At 47.5% G+C, this 25311-nt stretch overlaps 8 protein-coding genes across 8 annotated transcripts; 4 read left to right on the forward strand and 4 right to left on the reverse strand.

Annotated features, from left to right (window-relative positions):
• Nucleotides 1-753: 753 nt before the first annotated feature.
• On the reverse strand, nt 754-1987 carry LHYA1_G005213 (UPF0676 protein; the record flags this gene model as incomplete). Its single annotated transcript, XM_031150162.1, has 4 exons — nt 754-1365; nt 1425-1705; nt 1759-1860; nt 1921-1987. The coding sequence occupies 4 exons, from the start codon at nt 1985-1987 to the stop codon at nt 754-756; spliced, it is 1062 nt and encodes a 353-aa protein (XP_031004687.1).
• A 609-nt stretch (nt 1988-2596) lies between these two features.
• On the forward strand, nt 2597-4294 carry liz1_6 (Pantothenate transporter; the record flags this gene model as incomplete). The annotated part of the gene is made up of 4 exons (XM_031150163.1): nt 2597-2778; nt 2819-3589; nt 3637-4164; nt 4216-4294. 4 exons carry the CDS (start codon nt 2597-2599, stop codon nt 4292-4294), a joined length of 1560 nt encoding a protein of 519 aa, XP_031004690.1.
• A 1392-nt stretch (nt 4295-5686) lies between these two features.
• AGPAT4 (1-acyl-sn-glycerol-3-phosphate acyltransferase delta) lies at nt 5687-6638 on the reverse strand (the record flags this gene model as incomplete). The annotated part of the gene is made up of 2 exons (XM_031150164.1): nt 5687-6102; nt 6149-6638. The coding sequence occupies 2 exons, from the start codon at nt 6636-6638 to the stop codon at nt 5687-5689; spliced, it is 906 nt and encodes a 301-aa protein (XP_031004691.1).
• A 1389-nt stretch (nt 6639-8027) lies between these two features.
• On the forward strand, nt 8028-9351 carry LHYA1_G005216 (uncharacterized protein; the record flags this gene model as incomplete). Its single annotated transcript, XM_031150165.1, has 5 exons — nt 8028-8181; nt 8234-8324; nt 8376-8792; nt 8860-9216; nt 9264-9351. 5 exons carry the CDS (start codon nt 8028-8030, stop codon nt 9349-9351), a joined length of 1107 nt encoding a protein of 368 aa, XP_031004688.1.
• A 338-nt stretch (nt 9352-9689) lies between these two features.
• On the forward strand, nt 9690-11565 carry LHYA1_G005217 (Eukaryotic translation initiation factor 3 subunit D; the record flags this gene model as incomplete). The annotated part of the gene is made up of 3 exons (XM_031150166.1): nt 9690-9903; nt 9993-11232; nt 11280-11565. The coding sequence occupies 3 exons, from the start codon at nt 9690-9692 to the stop codon at nt 11563-11565; spliced, it is 1740 nt and encodes a 579-aa protein (XP_031004689.1).
• A 4464-nt stretch (nt 11566-16029) lies between these two features.
• On the reverse strand, nt 16030-17202 carry mtd1 (Methylenetetrahydrofolate dehydrogenase [NAD(+)]; the record flags this gene model as incomplete). Its single annotated transcript, XM_031150167.1, has 2 exons — nt 16030-16846; nt 16907-17202. Coding segments are annotated over 2 exons (1113 nt in total), but the record flags the coding sequence as incomplete, so codon positions are not given.
• A 4804-nt stretch (nt 17203-22006) lies between these two features.
• On the reverse strand, nt 22007-22795 carry SPC2 (Signal peptidase complex subunit; the record flags this gene model as incomplete). Its single annotated transcript, XM_031150168.1, has 2 exons — nt 22007-22677; nt 22756-22795. 2 exons carry the CDS (start codon nt 22793-22795, stop codon nt 22007-22009), a joined length of 711 nt encoding a protein of 236 aa, XP_031004686.1.
• Nucleotides 22796-23012: 217 nt separating this feature from the next.
• LHYA1_G005220 (ER membrane protein complex subunit) lies at nt 23013-24007 on the forward strand (the record flags this gene model as incomplete). Its single annotated transcript, XM_031150169.1, has 5 exons — nt 23013-23059; nt 23114-23147; nt 23201-23561; nt 23611-23772; nt 23826-24007. The coding sequence occupies 5 exons, from the start codon at nt 23013-23015 to the stop codon at nt 24005-24007; spliced, it is 786 nt and encodes a 261-aa protein (XP_031004718.1).
• Between the last annotated feature and the right edge of the window lie 1304 nt (nt 24008-25311).

The raw sequence follows: 25311 nt of genomic DNA on the forward strand, positions 1-25311 counted from the left end.
TGGGGAGGGGGAGGGGTAGGGGTAGGGGTAGGGGTAGGAAGGCTAAGATGGAAACACCTGAATCGGACGAGGAGGATGAGTTGAACAGAGATGTATTTGAGGAGGTGGAGGTAGAAGAGGTGGAGGGAGAGGAAGATGAAGAGGATTCTGATGATGCTTGAAGGTTGACTCCAGGAAATCGATCAAAACTGAAAGCTTTGATTTTGTTTGGGATGGATGGATTGATTACATTGGGTGGACTTAAGGCATACATGTATCCATCACATTAAGTACATGAGTACCTTCACGCCTAGCCATAGCCTTTGACTAGTTTTCTGTCAAAATCACAAACGCGTTAAACAATACTCCCTGTCACGCTACCAGCGTACTATACCTTACCGTGCTCAACAGCCTTGAATGCCGAGATTCGAGACTGAGGCAGGTTATTAAACGAGGCACTTAAGACGCTGGTGGGAATGGCGGCATATCTATTAATCATTAAAACTTCGAAGGTTGCTGGTATTAATAACTAAGTAAATAATCCCAGTGATAGTGTTAACCAATTCCAACAAGGGAAGGGGGGTTCTGCCCCTATTACTCGCTTAACGAGGTAATAGTGGAGTGTATATCGTTTTCAGGGGCTAGGTCGCTAAACCTCCAGTGGCTTGAGGATCCCGAGCCCGAGATTTCCACAACGAAATTTGCCAGTGTCTCACACAAACACCAAACAAATGGCAAGTTAGAAAGTGTACAATTAGACTGTGAATCTGGCTACTAGTCATAATACTTCTGATGCACTCCAGCAATTATCTCAGTCTCTCTCGTCTTCGCAAGGCCAGCCCGAAATCGATGATCCTTCGCGATCCTCGCTCTAGCCCACTCTTCAGCAGTGACACTGGCAACACCCCCCTCAGTCTCCTTCTGCAAGCCCAACCTCTCAAGCAACGGACTTTTCACTGGCTCCAGCTTGATCGCCGCCTCTGGCCTTGCAAAATAAATTAAGCTCAGTCTTGGCTTCTCAGCCTGGTCTGGCGGTGGTCGGATGACCCGATGCACGGTCGACTTGAGATATCCGCCACTGAGGAACTCAAGTGCATCGGCGACGTTGACGATTATTGAGTCTTCCTTGGAACGTACGTATCTCCAGCCCTCTTTGGTTTGGACTTGCAGACCGGCGACTGGTTGGTGGAAGAGAAAGGTGAGGGTGTTGTAATCCGTGTGCCCGATAGCCCAGAGATCTTTTGGATCCGGGTGGTATTTCATGTATCTGAGGTACTCCAGACCTTCAGCATCATATCGGTGTCGGTTGACGAAATAGTCTTCGTCGATCTCCAAAGCAAAAGCGAATATTTTGAGCAGCGGAAGAAGGATCTTGTTGTGGATGTGCTATTGTCTGTTAACGAACCATGAATAATGTGGACACATAACGCTGCCAGGTTACGAACGAGGGAAAAGTCTCTGATCTCTTTGTAATGATCTAGGATTATTTCAGGATGAGGACGTTCATGTTCTGGCGTAAATTTGGGAATGTTATATCTTTCGTCATTGTCTTTGCCCGCAAGTTTTCCCGTTGCCTTTGCTTTGTACCCGCGGAAGTCGCCAGCTGCTGTATTGGCAAGATACTTGGTCTTTTCTTCTAATGGGAGCTCAAAAAGCTCATTTGCAAGCGCATATTGGCGTCTAATTTGCTCGTCCGAGAGGCCGTGCCCGGTGACATAGAAGAAGCCTGGAGTTTGTGAGATTTTAACTAGCGGTAGGATATGCCAAAGGAGAGTCTACCATTTTTGTCGATGAAATTTAGGACTTGAGTGGCTAAAGCTTCCTTGCCGCCGGGTTGTTCAAGTTTTGAGATGTCTAAAGCTTCGAGATCGGCCCACTCAACTGTTTTGTGCAGTCAGCATTGAGTTTCGGGAAGTCAAGAGATCGATTCAGACTTCTCACGTTTCTCGTTGGTTTGCTTAGGATATCTATAGTCTGGAAGTTCTTTCGATGACGTAGTCGGGGCCATTGTGTCTATTCAGTACATTTGAATTTGAAATGGTCGATTCTGAATTTTTAATGGAGATGGAAATCGGACGTTTTGAATTAAGACAAATATGCCTTGTACCTGTATCTGGCTAGTTGATCACCCCGCACTGACCAAATCATATTCCACCTAGAATCCAAATCCCATGGGCAACTTCACTGAAAGTGGGATGTGAATAACGATTCGGTTGATTATTTGAGCACGTCTTATAACATCCAAAGCACCTCATCAGAACACAAACGAGAATTATCGCAATTTCAAAGGCTCTATTGGTTCTTCTGTCCGGTTCGTACTCTGCACCCAGCGCTAGTGTTATATGAACCAAGAAGTCTTGTCGTAAGAAGCTCAAATCTAAGTCCATATCCACGTGACTTATGTACATTTATCATGCAAATGCTCGACCATCTATATGCTTCGTATCTATTCTCCACTTTCTACTCATGCAATCAAGATGTTGCCATTAATGCTTGCAGGAGCGTGCTCGAGAGACTGTCGTCGAACAAGGTTCTGAGATGCAGATCGAGTACATCTAAGAACCACGGCAGCGGTACCTTCCACTCCAACCTCAGGAACTCGATAGCTTTTGCTGAAATGTCTCATAGTATCCAAAAGAATGGCATCCAAGCTGAGGCCACAACTCCTGACTCCAGCTCACTATCTCCATCATCTAAGAAGACGTCTCTCCGGCTTCGAATTCGAGAGATAGTATGGGACAGCTTGGACCGCTCACCAGAAGAGCGGAGATTAATCTTCAAACTTGACATATTCATACTGTGCGAATTATCTTTCTTATTCCTTAAGCTTCGCTAACAGCATAAACAGCACATGGGCAGGCTTTACCTATTTCTCCAAGAATCTCAACTCCAACAATGTCTCAAACGCCTACGTTTCCGGCATGAAAGAGGACCTCCATGTCGTGGGAAATGAATACCAAACCTTCACTACAATGTGGACAATTGGTTACGTGCTAAGCCAAATCCCTTCTCAAATAATCATCACTCGTATTCGGCCTTCCATCTGGTGTCCAACCTGGGAGTTGATCTGGGTTCTGGTCACATTTGCAACTGCTGCTGTAAAAACTCCTCATCATCTTTACGCCTGCCGATTTTTCGTAGGGTTCGCGGAAGGAACATTCTATCCTGCTGTTCATACGATTCTGGGAGGGTGGTATACGAAAAGAGAGCTGGCTAAACGGGCTTCTATCTTCTTCGCTTCTGCGTTTGTGGGGTCGATGTTCAGTGGGTATTTACAGGCTGCGCTGTATAAGGGTATGAATGGAACCGGTGGTTTGGAGGGCTGGAGATGGTTGTTCATCTTTGACGGGATCATCACTTTTCCCATGGCCTTGTGGGGTTTGTTTCTACACTTGAAGGGAAAGCTGGATGCTAATTTCTTCTTAGCATATTATGCCCTTCCGGACCTTCCAAGCAACACTCGGGTACGTTGGTTAACCCAAGAAGAGAAACAATTGGCTCGGCAACGAATGATAGATGCAGGAAAAGGGCAAGACGAGCCTTTCACCTGGGTCGGCATCAGGAGAGTCCTCTGGAAGTGGCATTTCTGGGTCTACACAACATACTACACGTGAGTCAGGTCCTCATTGAGAGGTCCACCCATACTGAACTCCGTAGGTTCTTCATCTGCAGCGAAAACATCGGACTATACATGAACCTCTGGCTCAAATCCCTCAAACACTACTCGGTCCCCCAAGTCAACACCTACCCCACGGTAATAAACGCCATCACAATCGTCACCACCCTCTCCTACGGCTGGACATCCGACGCCCTGCAACTCCGCGCTCCCATCGTCTACTTCTCACTCACCGTCTGCCTCTTCGCGGCCCTCAACCTCGCAATCTGGGACGGCGTCCCCTTCGGCCTGAAATGGGCTTCCTTCTACCTAACGGGCTTTGCGCAAGGCTCTGGTCCCATATTCCTCACCATGGTGAATGAAATGTGCGCCGGCGATACGCTGGAGAGGAAGTTCATCCTAGGCACGACGAATTCGGTGGCTTATGCTTTTAATGCGTGGATCCCGCTGCTGACGTATAACACGACGAAGGCGCCGAGGTTTATGCTGGGGAATTCGGTTACGGTGGGGTTAATTGTTTGTGCGGCTGTGACGCTGACGGTTGCTGTGGTGCTGCAGAGGAGAGATGCGTAAGTATTGCTAGCAGGTGTTTGGGTTGCAGTTACTGATGTTTGGTGTAGTAAGAATGAGAGCGATTCCGAGAGCACGGGAGGTGAGGATGGTGTTGTAAGAGCGTGGACACCGAAGACCCGGGTATGAGAACGGGGAGGGATCGATGCCAGACAGCATAGTATTCCCACCCTTTGTGGACGGCGCGTTCAATTGGATCGAAATCAATATCGAATTCCGTCTTTTTGTACGACCCTCGTAACATTGTCTCTACTTGTCGCAAATTCGACAGCTTGATCTTTACTTGCTGTGCAACTTGCCCTCGTTACCTTATGATGGTTGTCTCTCGCTTAAACAATCAACAATTCACTCCCCCCTTAACATCCACCTCCCACCGCCGACCATACTCCCACAATTCACCGCTGGCTAGGTCCCCAGATAGGCAAGTATATTCCAATTATTCGTTGCACGTCGCACCAAGATGTCGTTGAAATAAGGTTTTGGCAAAAGCTTAAATGATCAGATGAAGATATATTTATTACCAAAGATGGAAAGGCTGCAGCATCCGCGCTAGGGATTGATATCAAACTTTAATTGCAGTTGCAATGAATGCATAGGTGGGAAACTCAAGGGCGCTAAGGAATGAATCGTATGTATGATAGCTTTGGAAAGTAGGAAAGTGATATCAAGTTTGCGAATATTCAGCAGGATTGGGTTGGATATATGGAAAGCACAGGAAGCTCTGCACTCCCACTCCAGTCTACGCATTTGTTCGACAAACTGAAAAGTAGATTATACTCCGATTCATCAACCTATCTTGATTACTGTAGATACACACACAACTCAATGTCCACCCCCAACACGATCCACAACGCCCCTCCCCATATCCATACCCATCCTCGCACACACCACCACCAGAACGCCCAACATCACGGCAGCCAAAAACAGCGCCGTGACCTCAACCGCCATGCGCATTCTCTTCCGCCGCCGCACGCGGCTTTCCTGCACGCCCCAGTCGTGCGCTAGCAGGCCTTCGTCGGGGTCTTCGCTGTGCTCAGGAATGGTGGAGAGGGAGAAGGGGAAAGGCTTGTACCAGGAGGAGGTGGAGGTGGAGGTAGAGGTAGAGGAAGGGGTGGAGGTGGCGGGGGAGGCGTGGAAGGGGGAGGGGAGGTCGAGGTATTCGGAGTCGAAGGCCGTGTCCATGAGGCGAGATTGGAATTTGGAGGAGTGGAAAGGCATTTTTGGCATTTGTTTGGTGTTGTGATTGGTGAGATGCTCTAGGATGTTTGAAGGACTCACGTTTGGGGTTTTGGTATGGTAGTGATTCAATCTTGTGGTGATCCAAGATATTAATGAGGTTGGGTGCGAGCCCTTTGTTTGACCAGAGCATTTTGGATATCGGGAAAAACAACGGGTTTGGAACAAAGAATCTGTCGTTTAAAACCATCGATGTTCTCTACTGTCTGCATTTGGCAGTGAGAAGTGAGACATGTCGTTCCTTAAAGGAACGCCTGCCGCCGAAGCGCATTTACTCCGTCAACATCAACTCCTCGCCCATTCTTCTCGCTTCGCCTCCAGAAACTCCCCTTTCTCTATCCAACGTGTTTCCAACCATTTTGACAATCCCGCATCATCTTCTGGGAGTTCGTCTAACGGTATCCTCTTTACGTCCACGTGGAACTTGTATCCCCTCTTGCCACTCAAATCTCCACAACAGATAGATTCCCATATTGTAGGCGCCTGTAGAAATTTGTGGTGGTGCTCGTAAGCGATCGTCATATCGTAAACGGCCTTCATATGCTCTGCCTTTCTTAGATGTTGTACTGTCGTGACAAAGCCCTTCGTTCTTGGGTAAAGTAGATGTTTCGGAATTGGTCGACCATTCCCCTTGCACCACACCTTTGCTTCCTCGTATTTCTTCGGTGTGAATCGCGTGCCCTCAGTGAAACTGATGAGCCCTGTAGCAATTAGTATTTGTATCTCTGCAGACGGTCTTGCACTCACATGTAGGCCATTTCTTGACTACCACGCCCGCAAATACCCTATCCAGCTCCGCCCTGTCTTTCAACCAATTCCTACTAACCATAGGCATGCCCATACCCCAGATACCCCAGCCCAGCAATGGAACCCATCGGAGCTCTATCTTGGAGAACCAGCGACATCTTCCTAGCATGCCCGCACGAACAGCCAAGGCTTGTATCATGTAAAAGTCGGTCCAGCTGACATGGTTTGCAATAACAATGGCGGACTCACCCTCTGGTAGCACGTCGCCAGAGATCGAGATCTTGCCGCCGTTGAAGATCTCAAATATGCATTGGATCCAGTTCCAGCAGGTGAAGGCGACGAAGGACGAGGCATTGTAGACGAAGTTGGGGAAGAAGTAGCTAACGGGGAGGAGGGCTGAGATGATCAGGTCCATAAGAATCAGTTCGATAGTCCATGGTGCGATAATCAATATACCTCGCAAGGTGATGAAGAAGTCGGCGATAGCCATGTGAATATTTGGGTGAGGGGTAGACAGACAGGGAAGAAAGACTGGTACTCGTAACGGACGGTCAGAAGAAGACGCCCGGAAACACAAACTTATGCCCCACTACCTATGTACGTTATTCACCCCCTGTACAGCCAGGTCCAGCCCCACGGGATTCATCCTTCCCGACGGCCTGTGCCTGACAGAATAAAGTACCGTAGTACGGTCAGCACCTAGGGGACTGATGGACCAGTTCGGCCGAAGTCACGATTGTGGTGATGCGTTTAAACCATATTTTGTGAAGCATGACGATACGAGGTACCGTACTCCGTAATCCGAACTTCTAGGATGTGTAAAGACTTATATTACGATCATATAAATTATATGTCGGAGATTGACCTCGCCGTCTCCGGCAGTTGTTACAGTAGAACCCTAGGGTATAGGTACATAAGTACCTACCTAGGTAGGTAGTATGTATTCGTACTCAACAGTACTCAGAGTTTAATTTTATATCATTTTAATAAGTAAGATCTCCATTGGGTCTATCATAGCCCTCGGAAAGTTACCTATACTTTAACTTACGTAGTAATATTATAAGATACGAAGTAATCTTCAACTCTGCTCAGTGCTCAGTGCTCAGCTCAGCTCACATGCATCGTTGTGTGAATGTATTATTGGCTTCTCCCATGAAGTATTGCGTGTCTATGGTGGCTCCCCTTCTTTACCCTGTATGTTGTTAAGTTCTTAATAAGCATGCCCTGCATATCGTAAAAATCACCTACGTATTTCGTACTGTATCTAAACTCTTGAGATTCTGAGGGCACTGAGCAGCTGGTGAACGGGACGTTGTCGCTGCTGGATCCATCCCATCGGCACAGCCCCACTTGAGCCCATTACTCCCGGACTTGCCTTACTTCAGCCATTTCCTAACCTCACCTCTACTTTAGTGCGACATCTCCCGCATCTACTCTAGATTCAACACTCAATCGCAAAGCTTGATCCTCATACAGCCTGCAATCCATATACTCAATACCCAGAGACTTGTCTCTTCAACGTTACCTACCTTTCCATCGCGCAATAGCTTGTCTAACCCAGTGGCGGTCAAGCCTTTCAGCCAGGCTTACGCACTTTTCAATTCCAAATACCTCACCCCCCCCCGCATAACAGTGATTCCCCACAACCCACAACCCAAAACCTAGCTTCAAGCAGGTCCACACTCTTGGGTAAGTCACAGCTCTAGATACGCTGCGAATCGCTCTCCAGAAAGGTGTTTCGTCAAACCAACCTACATCGTTCCACGTTGAAACAATGTGCCATGGCAAGGCTAATCGGTGACCGAGCAGATCAAAAAACGCCTTTCGTGCACGATACCTGGCCGTGCTTCAACCTACTCTCCAGCCAGAGCCTGCAGCCATGTCTTTAGCATCCCCCGTCGACCAATACGGCAATAAATTGAGTGGAAGTGGATATGGAAGCAGTGGCCAGTCAGATAACGGCAAAGGAGGTAGCCCTCTCTCAATGAGTTTGGGGTTTCTGAAGAACCTGACAGAAAAGAAAAGCACTCGGGGTACGTTTAATTTGCATTTGATGCCGACTCGGGAGTGCTGACGATTATTTAGTTGATGGACAGCCACCGAAAAGAAGAGGCCCTAAACCTGATGCTAAGCCCGCTCTCACCAGGAGGCAGGAATTGAATCGCCAGGCCCAGCGGTAAGAGATTCGCTCCCATGCATCGATATTTACATTACTGATGTCAAATAGCACGCATCGTGAAAGAAAGGAGCTATATATCAAAGCCCTCGAGCAAGAAGTCCTCCGCCTGAAAGAAAACTTCAGCCTGGTGACACGGAATAAAGACAGCCTAGCCGAAGAGAACCGCCAATTGAAGCAGCTCCTTGCCAAGCACGGCATCCCCTGGAGCGGTAGTGGTGGTGTTGATGAGTTGGCCCTACCCACTAGCGCTGGCTATACTTCCAGTGGCAGCATATCAGGATCCTATGGCCCAGGATCTCAAGGCTATAGCCCTCCATTGACGAACTCATCGAATTCAAATCCTCAACGTCAAAACCCATCACCCTCAAACGTCCCAATGAACGGCAACAATGGTCGCAGCATGGCGCAACAACAGGTTCAGACAGGAGTTGACTATGATCAAGCTGGCATTGATTTCGTCTTAACGTACGCCGATCCTTCAAGAGCTTACATGTCGCCTCCCCCGCATTAACTGACGACAATTTCGACGTAGTCTCGAACGGCCCTGCATGGATCATCTGCAGTTCCTCGTTGAGCGAGCCAGTGAATCAGAGGGCGAATTTTGCGGTCATGCTCTGATGGCTTCATGCCCTCCGGCACCAGAACCAGAATCCGAAATCCCGTTTGGACATGGTCCCAGACAGAATGGAGATGCACAAAAGACTTGGGATCTGTCGAAATCGGATCTATCGAATTTGCTAGACTTGAGCAAGAGACTTGACCTCGATGGAGAGATTACCCCTGTTATGGCGTGGGGTATGGTGTTAAGCCACCCCCGGTTTGCCGAATTGAAACTTGAAGACTTTGAAAGAATGTCCCACGAGCTGAAGACGAAGATTAGGTGCTATGGGTGAGTTTGTCCTGCTCTTCACCTACAAACTTGCTGACTCTCTCCAGCTTTGGTGCCGTGCTAGAAGAATTCGAGGTTCGCGACGTGTTAGCAAGCGTATTCAATGTCAAGTCAGAACTTGATATGGTCTATTGAGGGCAGTGCACCTATAGTACCTGCATGTGATTTGGTGGTTGAGTAATGATTTTGGACTTTGGATCTGTTTGAAATTGTACAAGGTCCCTTGACGACTTACTTGTTTAATAAGTGTAAAACCCGATTAGCACATTCAATTCAATGATATTAGAAACTCCCCAATTCTCAAACCCTTGCTTCTCATATATCAAATTTCGTCCCTGGTATATGTCAGCACGTGATTAGTACATAGTGCAGGGATGGTTGCGGCTTTGCCCCGCGCCTACTCCCACAGAAAATCAAATTTGAGAGCGCCGTCAACGAAATTCGCAACTTCCCCCTCACAACAAACCGCAATCATGGCATCACTATCTCTCTCAGATATAATTGCGGCCCTTCCGTCGGGCGACTCATGGGGCCCCCCAACTTCAACAGAAACGACTTTGAACGGAGTTCCCTATGCTCCCTACTCCAAAGGCGACAAATTGGGTCGCATGGCAGACTGGACCACCGAGGGCAAGGATGGACGAGATGGCAGAGGTGGGAGACAACAATATCAAAGAAACTACAGAGGTTTGATCTTATGCCTCATATTTAAACTGCCATATATTACTACTCGAACAAATATGACGGGGCGAGAAAAGGACTGACTTTTAGAGTAGATCAACAAGTCTACGGCGCTGGCACATCTTCGCTTTTCGCTGTCCAGGTTGCGGAAGACGAATCTTCTTTCTCCGTCGTCAGCAATACTCGCGATTCGACAAAGACAAGGTTTGGACGTGGTGGAGCCTTCGGTCGAGGAGGACGGGGCCAACGTGGTGGGCGAGGAACCGATACGCGAGGCGGGCGCGGACAGTTCCAGAGAGTTGGAGGACGAGGTGGCCAACAAGGATACAACAACTACGATAACAGAGGAGGCCGAGGTGGTGCGCGTGGGGGACGACGATTCGGATGGAAAGACTATGATAAGCCGCAACGCAATAGGGATGCATCGGTCAATATTAAGCCTGATTGGAAGATGTTGGAGGAGATCGATTTCAACCGTCTTGCTAAATTGAACTTGGATACCGACGACGGAGAAGATATTGACAGCTACGGTTTCCTTTACTATTACGATCGATCATACGACAAGCAGGCCGTTAAGACTGCAGAACGCAAGTTGAGTGTCGTTGACCGGGCTGCCTACAACGTCACTACCTCCTCCGACCCTGTCATCCAAGAGCTCGCTGAGAAAGATGAGGCTACTATTTTTGCAACAGACAGCATTCTTTCTATGCTTATGTGCTCGCCCCGATCCGTTTATCCTTGGGATATTGTCATCGTTCGACAAGGCAACAAGGTGTTCCTCGACAAGAGAGACAATGCTACACTCGACATGGTCACCGTCAACGAAAATGCAGCCGATGCCCCTATGGATGCGTCTGAAGGCAGTAAGGATGCCATCAACCAACCTAGTGCGCTGGCTGACGAAGCTACTTACATCAACCACAACTTTGCAAACCAAGTCATGGTGGAGAATGAGAACCAGAAGGTTGAGATGTCCCACGAGAACCCCTTCTACAACCCCGCCGAAGAGACCGAGCCAGCTGCTAGCAAGGCTTACAAATACCGCCGCTTTGATCTTTCGCTCAATGATGAGGATCCAGTTCACTTGATTGTCCGAACCGAGCTCGATGCAGTTCAGAAGAACGCCATCAGTGGTGAGGATCAATACATCACAGTCAAGGCTTTGAACGAGTTTGATCACAAAGCTCAAGGAAGTGGAGGTGCTCTGGATTGGAGAACCAAGCTGGTCAGTCAGCGTGGTGCTGTTGTGGCTACGGAAATGAAGAACAACAGCTGCAAGCTTGCTAGATGGACTGTTCAGAGTATCATGGCTCGTGCGGATGTCATGAAGCTTGGGTATGTTGCTCTACTCAAACGAGGTTAACTTTTACTAACATTTCTAGATTCGTTTCTCGCGCAAACCCAAAGACAAACGATAAGCACGTTGTCTTGGGAGTTGTGGGCTGGAAGCCAAGAGATTTTGCCTCTCAAATGAACCTGAGCCTTTCTAATGGATGGGGTATTGTTCGCACCATCGCCGACATGTGTCTCAAGCGCGAAGAGGGTAAGTACGTCTTGGTCAAGGATCCCAACAAGCAGATCTTGAGGCTGTACGAGGTCCCTGCTGGCTCTTTCGAGGATGATGGCGAGGGTGAGGTCATTGAGGAGGTTGAGGAGACCGACGAATAGATTGTGTATGAAAAGCAATGATCAAGAATCTTGAATTTGGGGCTATGGAGTTAAGATGCATAGCTTAGATGGCATTGCAAGGTTATGACCCTTGAAGAGCAAAAGAATCCACAAAAATTATATTTCCAACTTCAGCGTGTTTTTGGATTTGCAAAGACCCACCAAGAGAAATGCGTTTTAATAACCTGTCATGCAACCTCACGGCTACTGAATTGGCCTGCGTTTCATGCATTCGCATTTTCTTATAAGTAGGCTTCGTCGCACAAAAAACGCCTAACCAACCAACTCGCTAGACCTCATCTGCAACCCCTCATCCACAGCCTCGCTCGCACCTGTCTCTCCTCTTATTCCAACATGACTTCTCGCACCTATTTCAATTCTTCCTCTTCCTCTACGATCTTCACTTCAACGAAATGTCCAAAAACCACACTTCCAGAAGCAGCTCTCCCCCGCCTGCCTACACAGAACGATCACCCCTCATCCAACGGGATGCTGTCGAGGATGTTGAAGCATTTACAACCATCCCCAACCGGCAAATAATATGGCGTGATATAATTATGACTTTCATATCCGATATGTTGGTTCTCACATGCTCGCTCGGTCTTTTGTTACTGCTTATCACGGGCTGGAATGCATGGTTCGCTTCTCCGCCCACGGCTCCTGCGCCGACAGTGCGGGAGGAGAGTATAGCTGTTATAGGCGCTGGGTATGTACATATTATCTCGTTTTTTGTTCAGGACTTGACCGGATAATGAATTCAATGAATGCTAATTCTCGAACTTGCAGTCCCGCTGGTATCAGCACTGCGTACACACTTGCGAAACGCTTTGAGGGCAGGAAGGATGTTAGGGTTAATATCACGGTTTTTGAACAGTCAGACAAGATAGGTGGGAGGATGGTACTCTCTCCGAGTCAGGAATTCGGGATAGCTGTGCATGCGGAGGATGTCGCGGGTGGTTGTTTGGGACATAATCGGCTTTTTGCCAAGCGAGCGAGCTCGGGTCTCGGTGTGAAGTTTGGGATGAATGGGGCGAAATCGGTGGCAGGGAAGAAGGATAGTGTTGGGTTTTGGGATGGTGGGAGTATGGTTACTGAGATGAAGAGACCGAGGGTGGAGATCGGGTGGGAGTTGTGGGCGAAGCTGGTTTGGAAGTATGGAGCGAGCTTTTGGAGGGCTGGGGACTTGCCCACGGGGACTATGAAGGGATGGAAATCGTTCTTGAACAAAGGCGACGAGTTTAAGGGGCTAGGTGACTGGATCTCTGGAAGGAGCGTGAGTGGAGCAGTAAGTTTGAGTGCAGAAGAGAGGTTGGAGAAGAATGGTGTTGAAGGCGATTATGTGCGGGATATCTTGCGAGCGCAGGTTAGAAGGCAGAGTGGTTGTGAGGTGGAAGAGATGAGCGATTTGGCGCTATCGATGGCCCTGGAGAGAGAAGACGAGGGGTTTTGTGTTGAAGGGCAAGGCGGTAGGCTCGTGGACGTCTTGGAGAAGTTCCTCGGCGAAAGTAAAGCCAAAGTCAGACTCGATACCAAAATCACCAGTTTGAAGAAGGAATCTATACAAGAGAGCAAAGAAGCTTGGATTCTCGAACTCAACGGCACGGGCAAAAAAGAGATGGCCTACGAGGTCTTTGACAAAGTCATCCTCGCAGCACCTTGGAACACGAGCTCGCTCCTATCCGCAGATGAAGCAGAGGCGCAGGAGCAGATCATTTACCACTCCCTTTGGATTACTCTCGTCTCTTCAACGTCGAAGCTCGACTCTTCCAGATTCGGCGACTCTACCTCCTTACCCTCTCAAATCCTCCCTATTCAATCATCCAATTCCCCACAAGATATAAGCGGCATACACGAAATCACCCACCTCCGAAATATCTACACTCCAGTTCTCCCCTTTTCCATCCACAACTCGTCTCTCTACCGAATCTTCTCCTCCAAACCCCTACCCCTCGAAACTCTTGCGACACTGTGGGCTGAGGGAGTAGAAGAAATCTATACGCAGAAGATTGAGAACGCTTACCCTATGTTGTATCCAAGGACCGATGGCTTTGGGAAGTTCAAAGTTGGCGAGGGGTTGTGGTGGACAGGTGACATGGAGGCGGTGGGAAGTGATGTAGATGGGGCTTGGATTGTGGGAGAGAAAGTTGGAGCGTTGGTTAGTGGTAATATTGAGGGATTGCTGAAGATGTGAGGGGTCTTTGGAGATGGGTATGTCATGTGTTTTTTATATTTCATGCTCGTTCTTTCTCAAGCAACGGTTAATGTTTTGGGCGGCGTTCTCTATAGTAATGAACGAATGAACGAACTTTACTCTTCTTTCCATGTCATCTCTTCTACTATTCTCAGGGAAGCGAATATTCTCAATGTAAGATATCACTTGACCCCTTTTATTACCAGTTTCTAGTGAAAATTGCCTAGGTGGGAGAGAAGTTAGTTGCCCTATCCTGCGTGGGTTCCCATTGATTTTCTATCTCCACACTTAGGACTTTCGCCCGCTACATCTATCGCTACACAGTCCCGAGATATATAATTAAAATTGAAGAGCTTCTAATCTTAGTTTCATGATTCCAAACTAATACTATGCTGGCTAAGGCGTGTAATAGTGAAGTGTTATAGGTGAAGCCGCGCTTCGCTTACAGTAGTGACCCCTATTTCACGAACTGTGGTACACTAACAACCTCGCAACAGTGAAATCTTCATTTATTCTCTTGATTCTTTTTGATGCTTGATACTTGATATCTAACGTCTGATGCTCGATGAAAGCTAAGCAAAGATGTTAGAAATTCCAATGATTGAAACAGGATTAAGTTTTCCCTTCTCCCTCAAACACCAGACATCGATCAGACAGCAAACACAAACAACAAGTAACCCAGCACACACCACACACATTCACAAAGTCAAAGATGGCCCCCAGAGTCTCATCACCAATGGACTGGCGAACATTGAAATTAGCTCGCCATCAACTCTACCTTTACCTCCAATACTTCCTCAAAATAGCCAGGAGGTATATATAGCGCCTAGCTTTGCACGAAATCAAAAACCCCCGACATCCTCAATTCTAGCATCGAAGAGGATGGAAATTCCATATCTAATCGGATTGAGACGGCTAAAAACCCTTCCCAACGGACTTCTTCAACTCATTGGAGAGCGTTTATCCTGTTATTCGGAAGCTTTGCTAGCACTATGTTCAAAAATCACGAAGTCGAAACTCGGCGACATGGTTATAGCAAGACTCAATTTCCCTGCTCCAGAAGTCTTCACTTGGAAAAGCTTGAATTTCCAAGGAACGAATTTGCAATTTCAGCCTTCTAAATACAAAAAGAACGATTGAAGCTTATCGAGTTGCTTCGCATAGATTTATGTCGGGACGCTCCGGCTGCCATGACAATCTGTCACTATTGCCAAACCCTGCACAAGCCCGAGATATACATCGTCTGGTCTTCTAATGGCGACAGATCCGAGCTCTCAAACCGTGGTGCTGCATTAGCTTACGGTCTGCTTTTCCCATTCATACAAACATCGCTCGAACGGTGGGCGACAACGCCATTCTCTCAAAGTGCCGATATTCAGGTTTTCATCGACGGCTTTCTGAGCACCTGGACGTTCAAATCCTTTGACGGGAATTCAGTCTATACGAGAAAACTCACCGGCTACATTGTCGACGGTATCTTCTACCTTCGAACTCAACACCTAGTATTTCTCCCCAGAGCGCTTAAGAAGCTTGGTTCGGAGCCGCCAGCACTGTTTAGAAGCATCAAGCTCTGCAGCGCCACGCATTGCGCAGTCCTTCTCCGCGTCCGGGAAGCGAAGCTCTGGAAGCGTCTCGGGTGTCGTCTCAGCCACGCAGTGAAGAACGAGGCGCCATGTTCGATTTGTTACGCGGTCCAGGGATGTCGAGAGTGTAATACTGATTCGCAGGTTGGGATCGTGGAGAGGGAGGGGGTGCCGTGGCTTTCTGTTACCACGTGGGAGGATTTTGCGGAGGGGACAAGTCTGTTCATGAGCAAGGTTGCGAGGAGGGGTGTTGGGAATGGGGAGGAGACTGTGGATTATGATGTTTGGTTTGCACCGGGAGGGATTAAAAAGGTATTTGATGGGGCTCATGGAGCTAATGCGACGGCGTCTTGAGATGGGGAGGGATGAAGGGTGGGAGCTAAATTGAGAAATGATGGAGGTTTGTGGAGGGATGGGGGAGATGTATATCACTCTTGAATAGGGATTGGATGATTATACCACTGCTTCCAATGCGCCACAGCTGATGATTGCTTGATTGAAATACATTCAAAGGGTATTCTTCAATTCTAAATGCTTCAATGCTTTTATTTAATAGGGTACGTACTTGATGGAACACCATAAACGCAAATGCTGTCATGTCACCCCACAGTCTATTTTGCTGTTGGTCACTACTTCAGACATCAGCTGGGTTGAGCCTGAAAAGAAGCTAATCACCACAGTCCAATCGATCTAATTACTCACCGAACCGTTGGATGTCTCCTGTCCGCCTTCTACTACTTTCTTTCCCGCATTTTGGTTCTGCACGAGACGTAGTAAATTCCTCAGCAGAACAGCGATCGTGACCTTTCCAATGGCCGGAATGTAGATGCTAGCCTTCTCCTTCACTGCAGGGGAATCAAAGTTCTTCTCACTGCTGAAATTCACACACACAGCTCCGTCTCGAACAAGGCTCAGGTCCACCTTGTATTTGTCCCCGGGCACCCCGCTAATAACAACATCGCTAATTGGTAGGCAATCTTTGATTGTGAAACTCTCATCCTGAACATGGACCTCGTGGTGAGACTTCTTGATTCCCTGACCCCGCGTGAAGATTTGGACGCCGTCCAAGTCGACCGAGAAGACCTTCGCGCCGTCGTTCGCTAGAAGAGCGGCAAGTGGTCGGCCAACCACTTCGCTGCGGTTGATAACTGTGATTGTTTTTCCGAAGAGGCGGTTTCCGTAGGGAAGTATGGAGTTGTAAATCTGCAAGTATTCGAGAACTTTGACCACTGCGAGGGGCGTGCAGGGCAAGATTGACTTGAGCGAGTTTGTGGGGAGATCCAGAAATCGTATGTTTTGGTACATGTTGAACACGTATCTATGTGAAAGACCCTCGACATCCTTTTCTAAAGCAACAATTTGCTGGATGTATCTGTCTTGGCCAGACGGGCGTGGAAAGATTGGGTAGTAGACGATTATGCCGTGAATAGTAGAATCGGTATTAGCTGCGAGGATGCGCTCTTCGATTTCCTCCTTGCCAACGATTCGGAGGTCAAAATCAAAGCCACTAAAAATATCAAATTAGCCTATCATTTACGGAAGTGTATGAGAAATACTGATATATTACTTTTCTATGCATGTCTTCGCCGACCAGTCGGCGTACATTCTAGCTGCCGGATCATCATTGGCTAAAAACCCTACGAGCTTCGGCTTGGTATCAAGTTTGGAGAGCCCTTCTGCAACCTCTGCCAGTAGTCCCTTGGCTATGGTTCCAGCCAGAAACACCTTGCAGTTAGGTGCTGGTTCTTTGGATGCCATTGTGGAAATCGTGTGGCCGAAATTCGTAGGAGTTGGGACGCTTTGGAATCGAATTGGTTGCGTATAAGTACGAGTAGCAGGACAGACAGGGAATTTCACCCGCGTCTGATTCAATTTTAGAACTACTAGCTGAGGAGAGTACCACTCAGAAGTCCTGGGGTGCAGCCAGCCCCCAAAGCAGCTTCAAGGTATTTGTGACAAGGTATTTATTCCTGGATGACTGAAAAACAAAGCGCAAGTAGTTTTAGAAAATTTCCCGATAACGATAAGACGAGGGGCAAATTTTCGAGGGGCACCACACTCGGTTAAACTTACTAAAGAAGCATCGCACTCGCGGGAAAGGGGGCGGTGAAGTGGCAGAATTATTTTCTGATATCCATCCTATGAATCTCCGCTTCGTCCTCTGCTTCTGCTTTCAACCAGATCCTTGCACAACACCCAGGACATTCTTTTAATCTACCTGGTACACTCCTTGCTATTGGCTTCTATTGTCTCTTTGCAACATATATTCTAGCGCCAAGCATAGACGTCTATACGAACTTACTTTTACTGGCAGCCGGCTAGCATTATTACTCTGTAAGTTGTTATTCCCTTTCTCACTTGAACTCAGCGACTCTTCCTTTGAAATAAATGCAATACCATGGACAATTCTGGACTATATATCACCGAAAAGTCTGAATTGCGCTCCCGGGCGCGAACATTACACGTGCCCAGAAATGAGTGCTCTACTATCATCATTCTCCACCATGGAAGACCATCTTACCTGCTTTGCATGAATGACTTCCCTACCAAATAATTGTATTGGACACTTTCCAAACCTTGACAGGATTCCTTGGCCACTTGTCATTCATCCCCCGCTTTACTCAACTCAAAAATATCTTGTTCTTGCGTATCTAAGAATCACACTTTGACTTCCCTATCAATGCCTTCTTAGATTCATATTATCAACTTCACCAAACAATCTTGCTAATAAACCTGCCTCACAGTGCTCGTTTGAGGCTTTGCCTTGGAATTAGTCAAGCCTGCCCAGCATGGCGAACAAAACGGTTCAAGATTGGATGGTTGCAACGTCAACCGAAGGACAAGCTCATGCAAAGCAGGAGATAATCAGAGATATGGCTGGCAGTAAGACTGATGACGAAATCTTAGAGTCTTTGCTGATCACAACAGGTATTGATCTTGGCATTTTAACGATCCCAAAAGTAATGTCGGATATGGGTCCATTCCTCGGACCAGAAGAAGACCTGACCATTGTTGCTCGAGGTAAACGTCTCTTAGACAGATGCTTCTCCAGTGACTAATTCTATAGCTTTGGAACTATTCCCTGCTTTGTTGAAAACTATGCAAACACAACCAATATCGAGACAGGATGGTAAGTGTTACGTTAAATAACCTTTTTCAATATGCTGATTGGAATAGTGCATGCTCTCACAGAATACTTTTGTGCAAGGCTCCAAAACAGAGACTACGTTCCCAGCTATCATGCTGGTCTCAAAGAAGTTGCTAATTCGCTGTCAATTCTGGCCGCCTGGAGAAATTTCCCACCTGGAGATGCAGCTGTGGTTGCACAATCGGTCTTTGGGCTGTGTCAGGGTCAAGGCAACATATTCATTTCACAAAAACCAGATACACGTTTAGCTTTCTATACTCTCATTTCACTTCTATTTGAAAAGTTCAAGCAGCCATTAGAACGCGATCTTGGTCTGCCATTACTTGTTACTGGAATCGCTGATTTGGCGGAGCTTGAGAAAAATCCAGCTTGTCTGAAAGTTCTATTTCTTCTTTATGCTCATATCAGCAAAGACTGGGCTCTAGAACCGGTCGAAAGCAATAAGTTATGGGAGCTTTTTGTTCGGTACTTCCCGATTACTTTAGGAGGTACTGCTACGGACCCCAACAAACCATCACCAGAAGAGTTGAAGAGCCTACTGCTGCAGTGCATCACCTCCAGCGACAAATATGCCGATGACGCCTTCACTCTTCTTCTCAGCAACATAGACACTGATCAAGCTGCTAACAAGAAGGTACGTGGCATCTCCACGACCATTGCTTTTCGCTTGCTAATGAATACTAGCAAGAGATCATGTCCACCATTTACGAATGCGCCATATCATTTTCAAGCCCTACACTTTTAAAGCACGCTCCAGAGATATGGTCTGCAATCAAATATGAAGTCTGGAATGGAGAAAGTGAAGACTTTATCGAAGAGTCTCTGCGCATTCTCAGGGGTCTGTTCCATTCCTTGGGAACCCAAGCTGGAGAATTGGATGAAAATACTCTTGCAAATCTGGTTTCAGATATTTCAAACGAAATATTCGACAAGATGTCTGACAACAGACAGTTCTTGAAGCCTAGTGGAAGAATACTTCGAGCGATTGGTTCGAGCTCCAGCCACATATTCCTTTTGGTAACAAAGGCTATCCTACCAAAGATAGATGTTCTCGCACAATCAGTGGAATTGCCGTTAGAGAAGAAGTCGCTCCTTAGTGTTTTTAATAACCTTCTCCAAGCAAGACTTGACCTCGAAGAACAGGCCCTCCTATTAACGACAAACGGTAATGACAAGCCAGAAGTGGCAATTTTCGATGCTTTCCTCAAATTTCGACAAAGTATCGTTGATATTTACTTCGCGGCCATGTCCAAAGTGGAAGATGGCTCAGGTTCCGTCTTTGGAACCGCTGCGATAGAGGGTCTTGTGCTACTAACCAAAATCCACGAATTTTTATCTCCGGCAGAGAAAGCAATGGTCTTGGAAAAGATCGATGCAGTTATGCTGAGTTCCAGCCGTGAGCAGGAGATACACGTAGCGGCTCTTCGTGCAATCGAGGACATGTCCAGTCGAGATCCAACGATATTTAAAGATACAACTTTGCCGAAACTCATGAAAAGTTTCCCAGAATCACTTTCCACGAGCCAAGGAACGTCACAGATCACAGAAATCGTTGATTTACTTCAGGACCTGATAATCGTCTCCTGTTCTTCCTTTACTGGGCTCAATGAAGTCCCAACTCCTGGATTCCGGCAACGCAACTTCGATGCGTGTATGGAGAGCCTCCTTCAGCTATGGCAAAACGTGGTTGGTCAAAACGGCGGGCTTGAGTACTCCAACGCGATCCTCGCCGCTATCTTCCGAGGCATGGAATTGTTTGATTCTGCTGTCAGTCGTTCTAAAATTAAACTTGGTTCAGATGTCAGTGATCTAGGAGTTGCACGATACTCTCAAATCGTCTTGCCGCTATTGGCTCGTCTTATAAAGCTGGAAAACCACACGAATGTATCGTCGATGCCTGGTAACCTGCATTATATCGGACTGGCGAAGCCCTACGACATCGATCAGATCACTCTCAAGTTGGTTGGAAAGATTGCAACATTGGCCGTTCGCTCCGAATCAGCCCATCTGACACGAGAAGATAACTTTTTGTTATCGTGGAATCAACACCATGAGCCTTCTGCTATTTGGTCTCTATTTTGTCCTTCGGCTGAAGGACTTACTCTTCCGCAGGCAGAGCTACGCTTCGGTCCCGAAGAGAAATGTTCGGTGAACGTTCTCTCTGTCTCTTTGCTCGCCGGAATCAAGCCTAAGGTAAATAACTATTCTTAGTAATTATTTGATAATTTGCTAATATCTCCAAGGATAAGGCGAAGCTAAAATTCCGAGTTGGGGATACCGCGTTAGCGATGCTACTCAATGCCCTGAGCACTGATAATAATGCATCTATACTCGCACGCACCTCAATGCTGTGGTTCCTGCAGCTGCTTGTCAACAAGTTTGGTGCTTTAGAAGAGCCCCTTGAGAATGAATCTCGAACGCTGGTTCAAGTTATGGTGGACTTAGTTGAAGGGTCTTCTCCAAATTCAGAAGCAGAAGTCGACAGCATTTACCGTGCTTTAGCATACTTCACAGCAGCCACCGTCGCTGCTCACAAGCCCCAATCTTCGATTCTGCTGGACGTCATGATTAAGGGAATCTCTAATACTCGCAACGGCCGAAAGGTTGCTCAAAGCTTCCGAGTTCTTCTTGCGCCTTCGGAGCTCATGAACGAGCAGAATTTTTGTTTCGTCCGCCGCCTTCGCAAGCAACGAGTGTTTACCATCGCCGTTACCCCTCTCGTAGAGCTATGGCGAGCATCTGAGACAAAGAAGGCCAAGGAAAATGCTTTGCTTGCTCTCGCTGGTCTGCTTGCCTTCATGGAGCCCGCAACTTTGAAAGATAGCGTTGAGTCTCTATTGCCACTTGTCCTTGAGGGCACGAATGTGCAGAATGACGATTGGGCCAAGCATTCGTTTATCCAAACAATCCTAACACTACTTCCACTTTGCCCCGAAGTTATGGAGAGCCATTTGGATAGTCTGATCAACCGGATGACTGATCGCACACACAACACCCTCGACTCGCCTTCCGATAGCTCTGTTCGCTGCCGTGCGGCCGCATTGGATGTGTTGGCCCTGCTTGTCCAGCATATCTCGCCTGCTGTTCTCACTCTTCGCAAATCTAAGCTGATGTTTGAACTGGATGTTGCATTGAATGATTGTTCAAGTACTGTGCGTAGTCGTGCCGATAAATGTAAGATGGCGTGGTTCAATCTCGAGGACTGAATCATATGGTGTATTTAATTTCTGTGGGAGTTGAAAGAAAGCATAGCGTGGTGTTCGGGTGCATTGTCTGGCGCTCCTTGGTCTCTAGATTTGAATTACTAAAAAGGCCGAAGCCTAGATGAATAGATGACAATAATTGTTGTTAAATTCACAAGAGTTTTTTCGATATAACCGCCTTACTTGTGGCGTAAGCTTTCCCCCATGCACGGAACTCCTCGTATTAGGAAACCTAAACGCCTAGCAATCCTTCACTTATGGACTTTTATTCGCATCGTAGCATACAGTTCACCATCCAGCCATCTAAAACAACAGACTAAGCCTTCTTTGCCCTTCTCTTTCCCTTCCCCGGCGTAGGTGTGCTCGTACTCGCGCCATTGCTCTCAGGCTCAACAACCACATTCCCCGCACTCTCCGCAAGTAAACTGGCCCACTTCTCATCCATACTCCTATTGTCCTCCACCTTCTCCTTCTTCTCCTTCAACGGGAAAGCATTCTTTGGATCCACCTTCCCTATAGCTGCCACACTGCTAGCCAGCATCCTCTGAAATGGCTTCGTGATAAATGCCCCCTTCTCATCAAACCACTCTCTAAACTCCATCTTCAACTTTTTCGTCTCCTTCTTCCCATCCTTGCTCTCCGTTGTAACCGTAAGTTTGTACATGGGTACAAACTTGTCCGTCCTACTCTGAATGGTGATCTTGTCTCCGGTCTTGGAGTTCGTGCCAACGTACACGGTGCCTTTCTCAACGCCCCAGATCCAGAAGGTGAGGGCGCCGTTGAGGAGGCTGTAGAGGATGACGGCGCCGAGGGTCAGCAGTTTGGTGGATTCGAAGCCGTATGTGTAGTCCCAGTAGAAGGTTGCGGCGCAGATGCCAAAGGCTGTGTAACCTAGAGCGAGGCGAACATCTGTGAGAGTGTGGGATTGGGCGAAGGAGAGGGAGTTGAGGTAGGCTGGGAGGGCATCGTCGCTGGTGTTTTTGAGGTCTAGGATGGGTATTAGCTACTGTGTATCTTGAGGAATGGGACATTTCAAAAAGAGAGGGTTCCAAAAATAACACATACCAGCCAACGAATAAACCGAGATTTTCTCTTCCGAAGCCATCTTTGCTGTAAATGTTGCAAAGAAAGACAATTAAGGTGTAGGATAGCTTCAGTTGTCGCGTATAGAAAAGGGGAACCGTGTCTTGTTCCGTGGCAGGAGTGATCCTTAGATGTGTCAATATAAAACCTTCATCCTACATCCGCACCACCACCATCAACGTCGAGCTTCACGCTCCGTAATTTGTGCCAGCAACAAGAATACGATAACTACCGCAAATATGGCGCAAGTCCCTGTGCAAACGATCCATAGGGATCCCCAGCTCTTGTAAGACTTCAACGATGGAGAAATGGGAGATTAGTGCTGATGATGAATTCCTAGCTACTGGATTCTGATCCCCATCACAGTGGTCATGGTAAGCTCTCCACGCCAGCATCACCTCCTCATTACAGCTGTTGATATCTATAGATCTTAACAGGTGTTCTCCGCCATTATGCAACGGTTCTCATGGCCACAGCCCCGAAGAAACAAGAACTGCCAGCCATCAAAGAACAGCGCTCCCTCCTTCGCGGCGTCAACCTCCGCGCCAACGCGAATGTCATCTCCGCTCCCTCATTCCAAGCTCGAAAAGACTACCTTGTCGCAGCATATGAAAGCGGGGCGTTCTTAAAGGAACCAGATAAGAAGGGCCAGGCTGCGCCGAATCCCATGACGGATCCGGCGGCTATGGAGGGCATGATGGGTATGATGAAGGGGAATATGGCTATGATTGTGCCGCAGACATTGATTATGGGGTGGATCAATGCTTTCTTTAGTGGTTTTGTGATCAGTGAGTCTTCCGGGTTGAGACTGGCAATGGGTCATGCTGACAGATATAGTCCGGTTGCCGTTCCCCTTGACTATTAAGTTCAAGAGCATGTTACAGGCAGGTGTAGCAACCAAGGATATGGACCCGCAGTGGATGTCTTCCATTTCCTGGTATGTGCTGTGTATCTTTGGATTACAATCGGTGTTCAACTACCTTCTGGGAAGTGACAATGGTAAGCACTGTCTTCGAACTCATAGTTGAACCATAATTAATAGTGAAATTTAGCTGCAAGCCAAATGCAACAGCAGATGGGACAGATGGGTCCAGGTGCTGGAGCTCAGATGTTCGGTCCAGGTGTCGATCCTGACAAGCAGTTTCAGGCCGAGATAGAAAATCTGAACGTGTTAGCTCACCACTATACCTTGGAGGGCGTTGAGGATAGACTGTTGCAGACGGTGGTGGTTTAGGGTTTGGTATAGATTAGGTATGCCAGATAAGCCCGTGTAAATTTATATGTAGCGCTGTTGTGCTTAATGCTCGTCTCTGTTCCATCTTGTTCTTGTAAAGCCACCCAGGAAAGTTCCTCACTTCTGACAATGCACTACTGTAGATTACCTTCATTTTGCAAAAGTTTCATCTCACTTCATGTTCTTTTAACTGGAACCTCGTGCATCTCATCAAGCACCTCACTTCCAAACCACCTCGACCTACTCTCAAGATGATTGATGCATTAAATGTGTCAGCGTTGAAGGTAACACCAAGGACGGAGGAGTAGAAGCATGTTGAGGTGGTATAAACCTCCTTTTGATTCTGCTATGGACAAGGCTTGGGCCAGTCTAGTCTTAATATGAATACAATCGGGTTGATTTCCACCCAGATCCTGTTTTAAACTGAGGTCACCTCGAGTTTAAGTCTTTTTAGAGGCCCAAATCTGCAGTCGATCCAAGCTGAGTATAAATTGTGCAAGCCTTAGTCGTGGGTCAGGATTATACTTTCGGAACCTTTGCTGGTCTAGCGAAACTTTTAAAAGAGCAGGCACGATCAGTGAACCTTTGAGTTGCGTACTGTTAGCCTCCCCGTAAATCGCATTCACCTCAAATAATTACGTCCGTTATTCTCGGGTTCACAACCTCTCAGTCAACACAAGGTTGGCTTTGAACCTACACCAAATAGGGCTTCAAACCCTCAAGATGGCAACTAAGACCGAAGAGCGTCCGTATAAGAAAATGCGCCTCATGGGGTGAGCTCGCAATTTTCCACACGAACAAAGAACTTGAAACTGATCACATGTCACACATAGGTCCCTTCACCAAACCGTTACTCTTGTGGTCGGTGATGAAAAGCAATGCTTCACGGTACACCAAAACCTACTCTGCAATGCGAGTCCGCTCTTCAAAGCTACCTGCAAAGCTGCCTGCAAACCTTTTTGGATGAGTCCAGACTACAGGGTTATAGAGCTTCCGGAGGACGACCCGACAGCCATTCAAGTCATGGTTTACTGGATGTGCCACGACGAGATCTGTGTACCTCCTGCGGTCGTCAATTACGAGGCACAGGGCAACACCGAAGAGGATGCAATGAAAGATATTGAGGGATTATTCGTGCATCTCTACGTCATTGGTCAGAAATAACAAATCGAGGAATTGCGGAATGATTCTATTGATGCCTTTCTTGGGCTTCGCCAGGGGCGATACCTATTGTTTGGCGTTATACCCTACGTGTACCACAATACACCGGATGGCTCGCCTCTACGTGGTGCCCTGGTCAAAGC

Source organism: Lachnellula hyalina, assembly GCF_007821495.1.
Source record: "Lachnellula hyalina strain CBS 185.66 chromosome Unknown contig00082, whole genome shotgun sequence".
NCBI classification, from domain to species: Eukaryota; Fungi; Ascomycota; class Leotiomycetes; order Helotiales; family Lachnaceae; genus Lachnellula; species Lachnellula hyalina.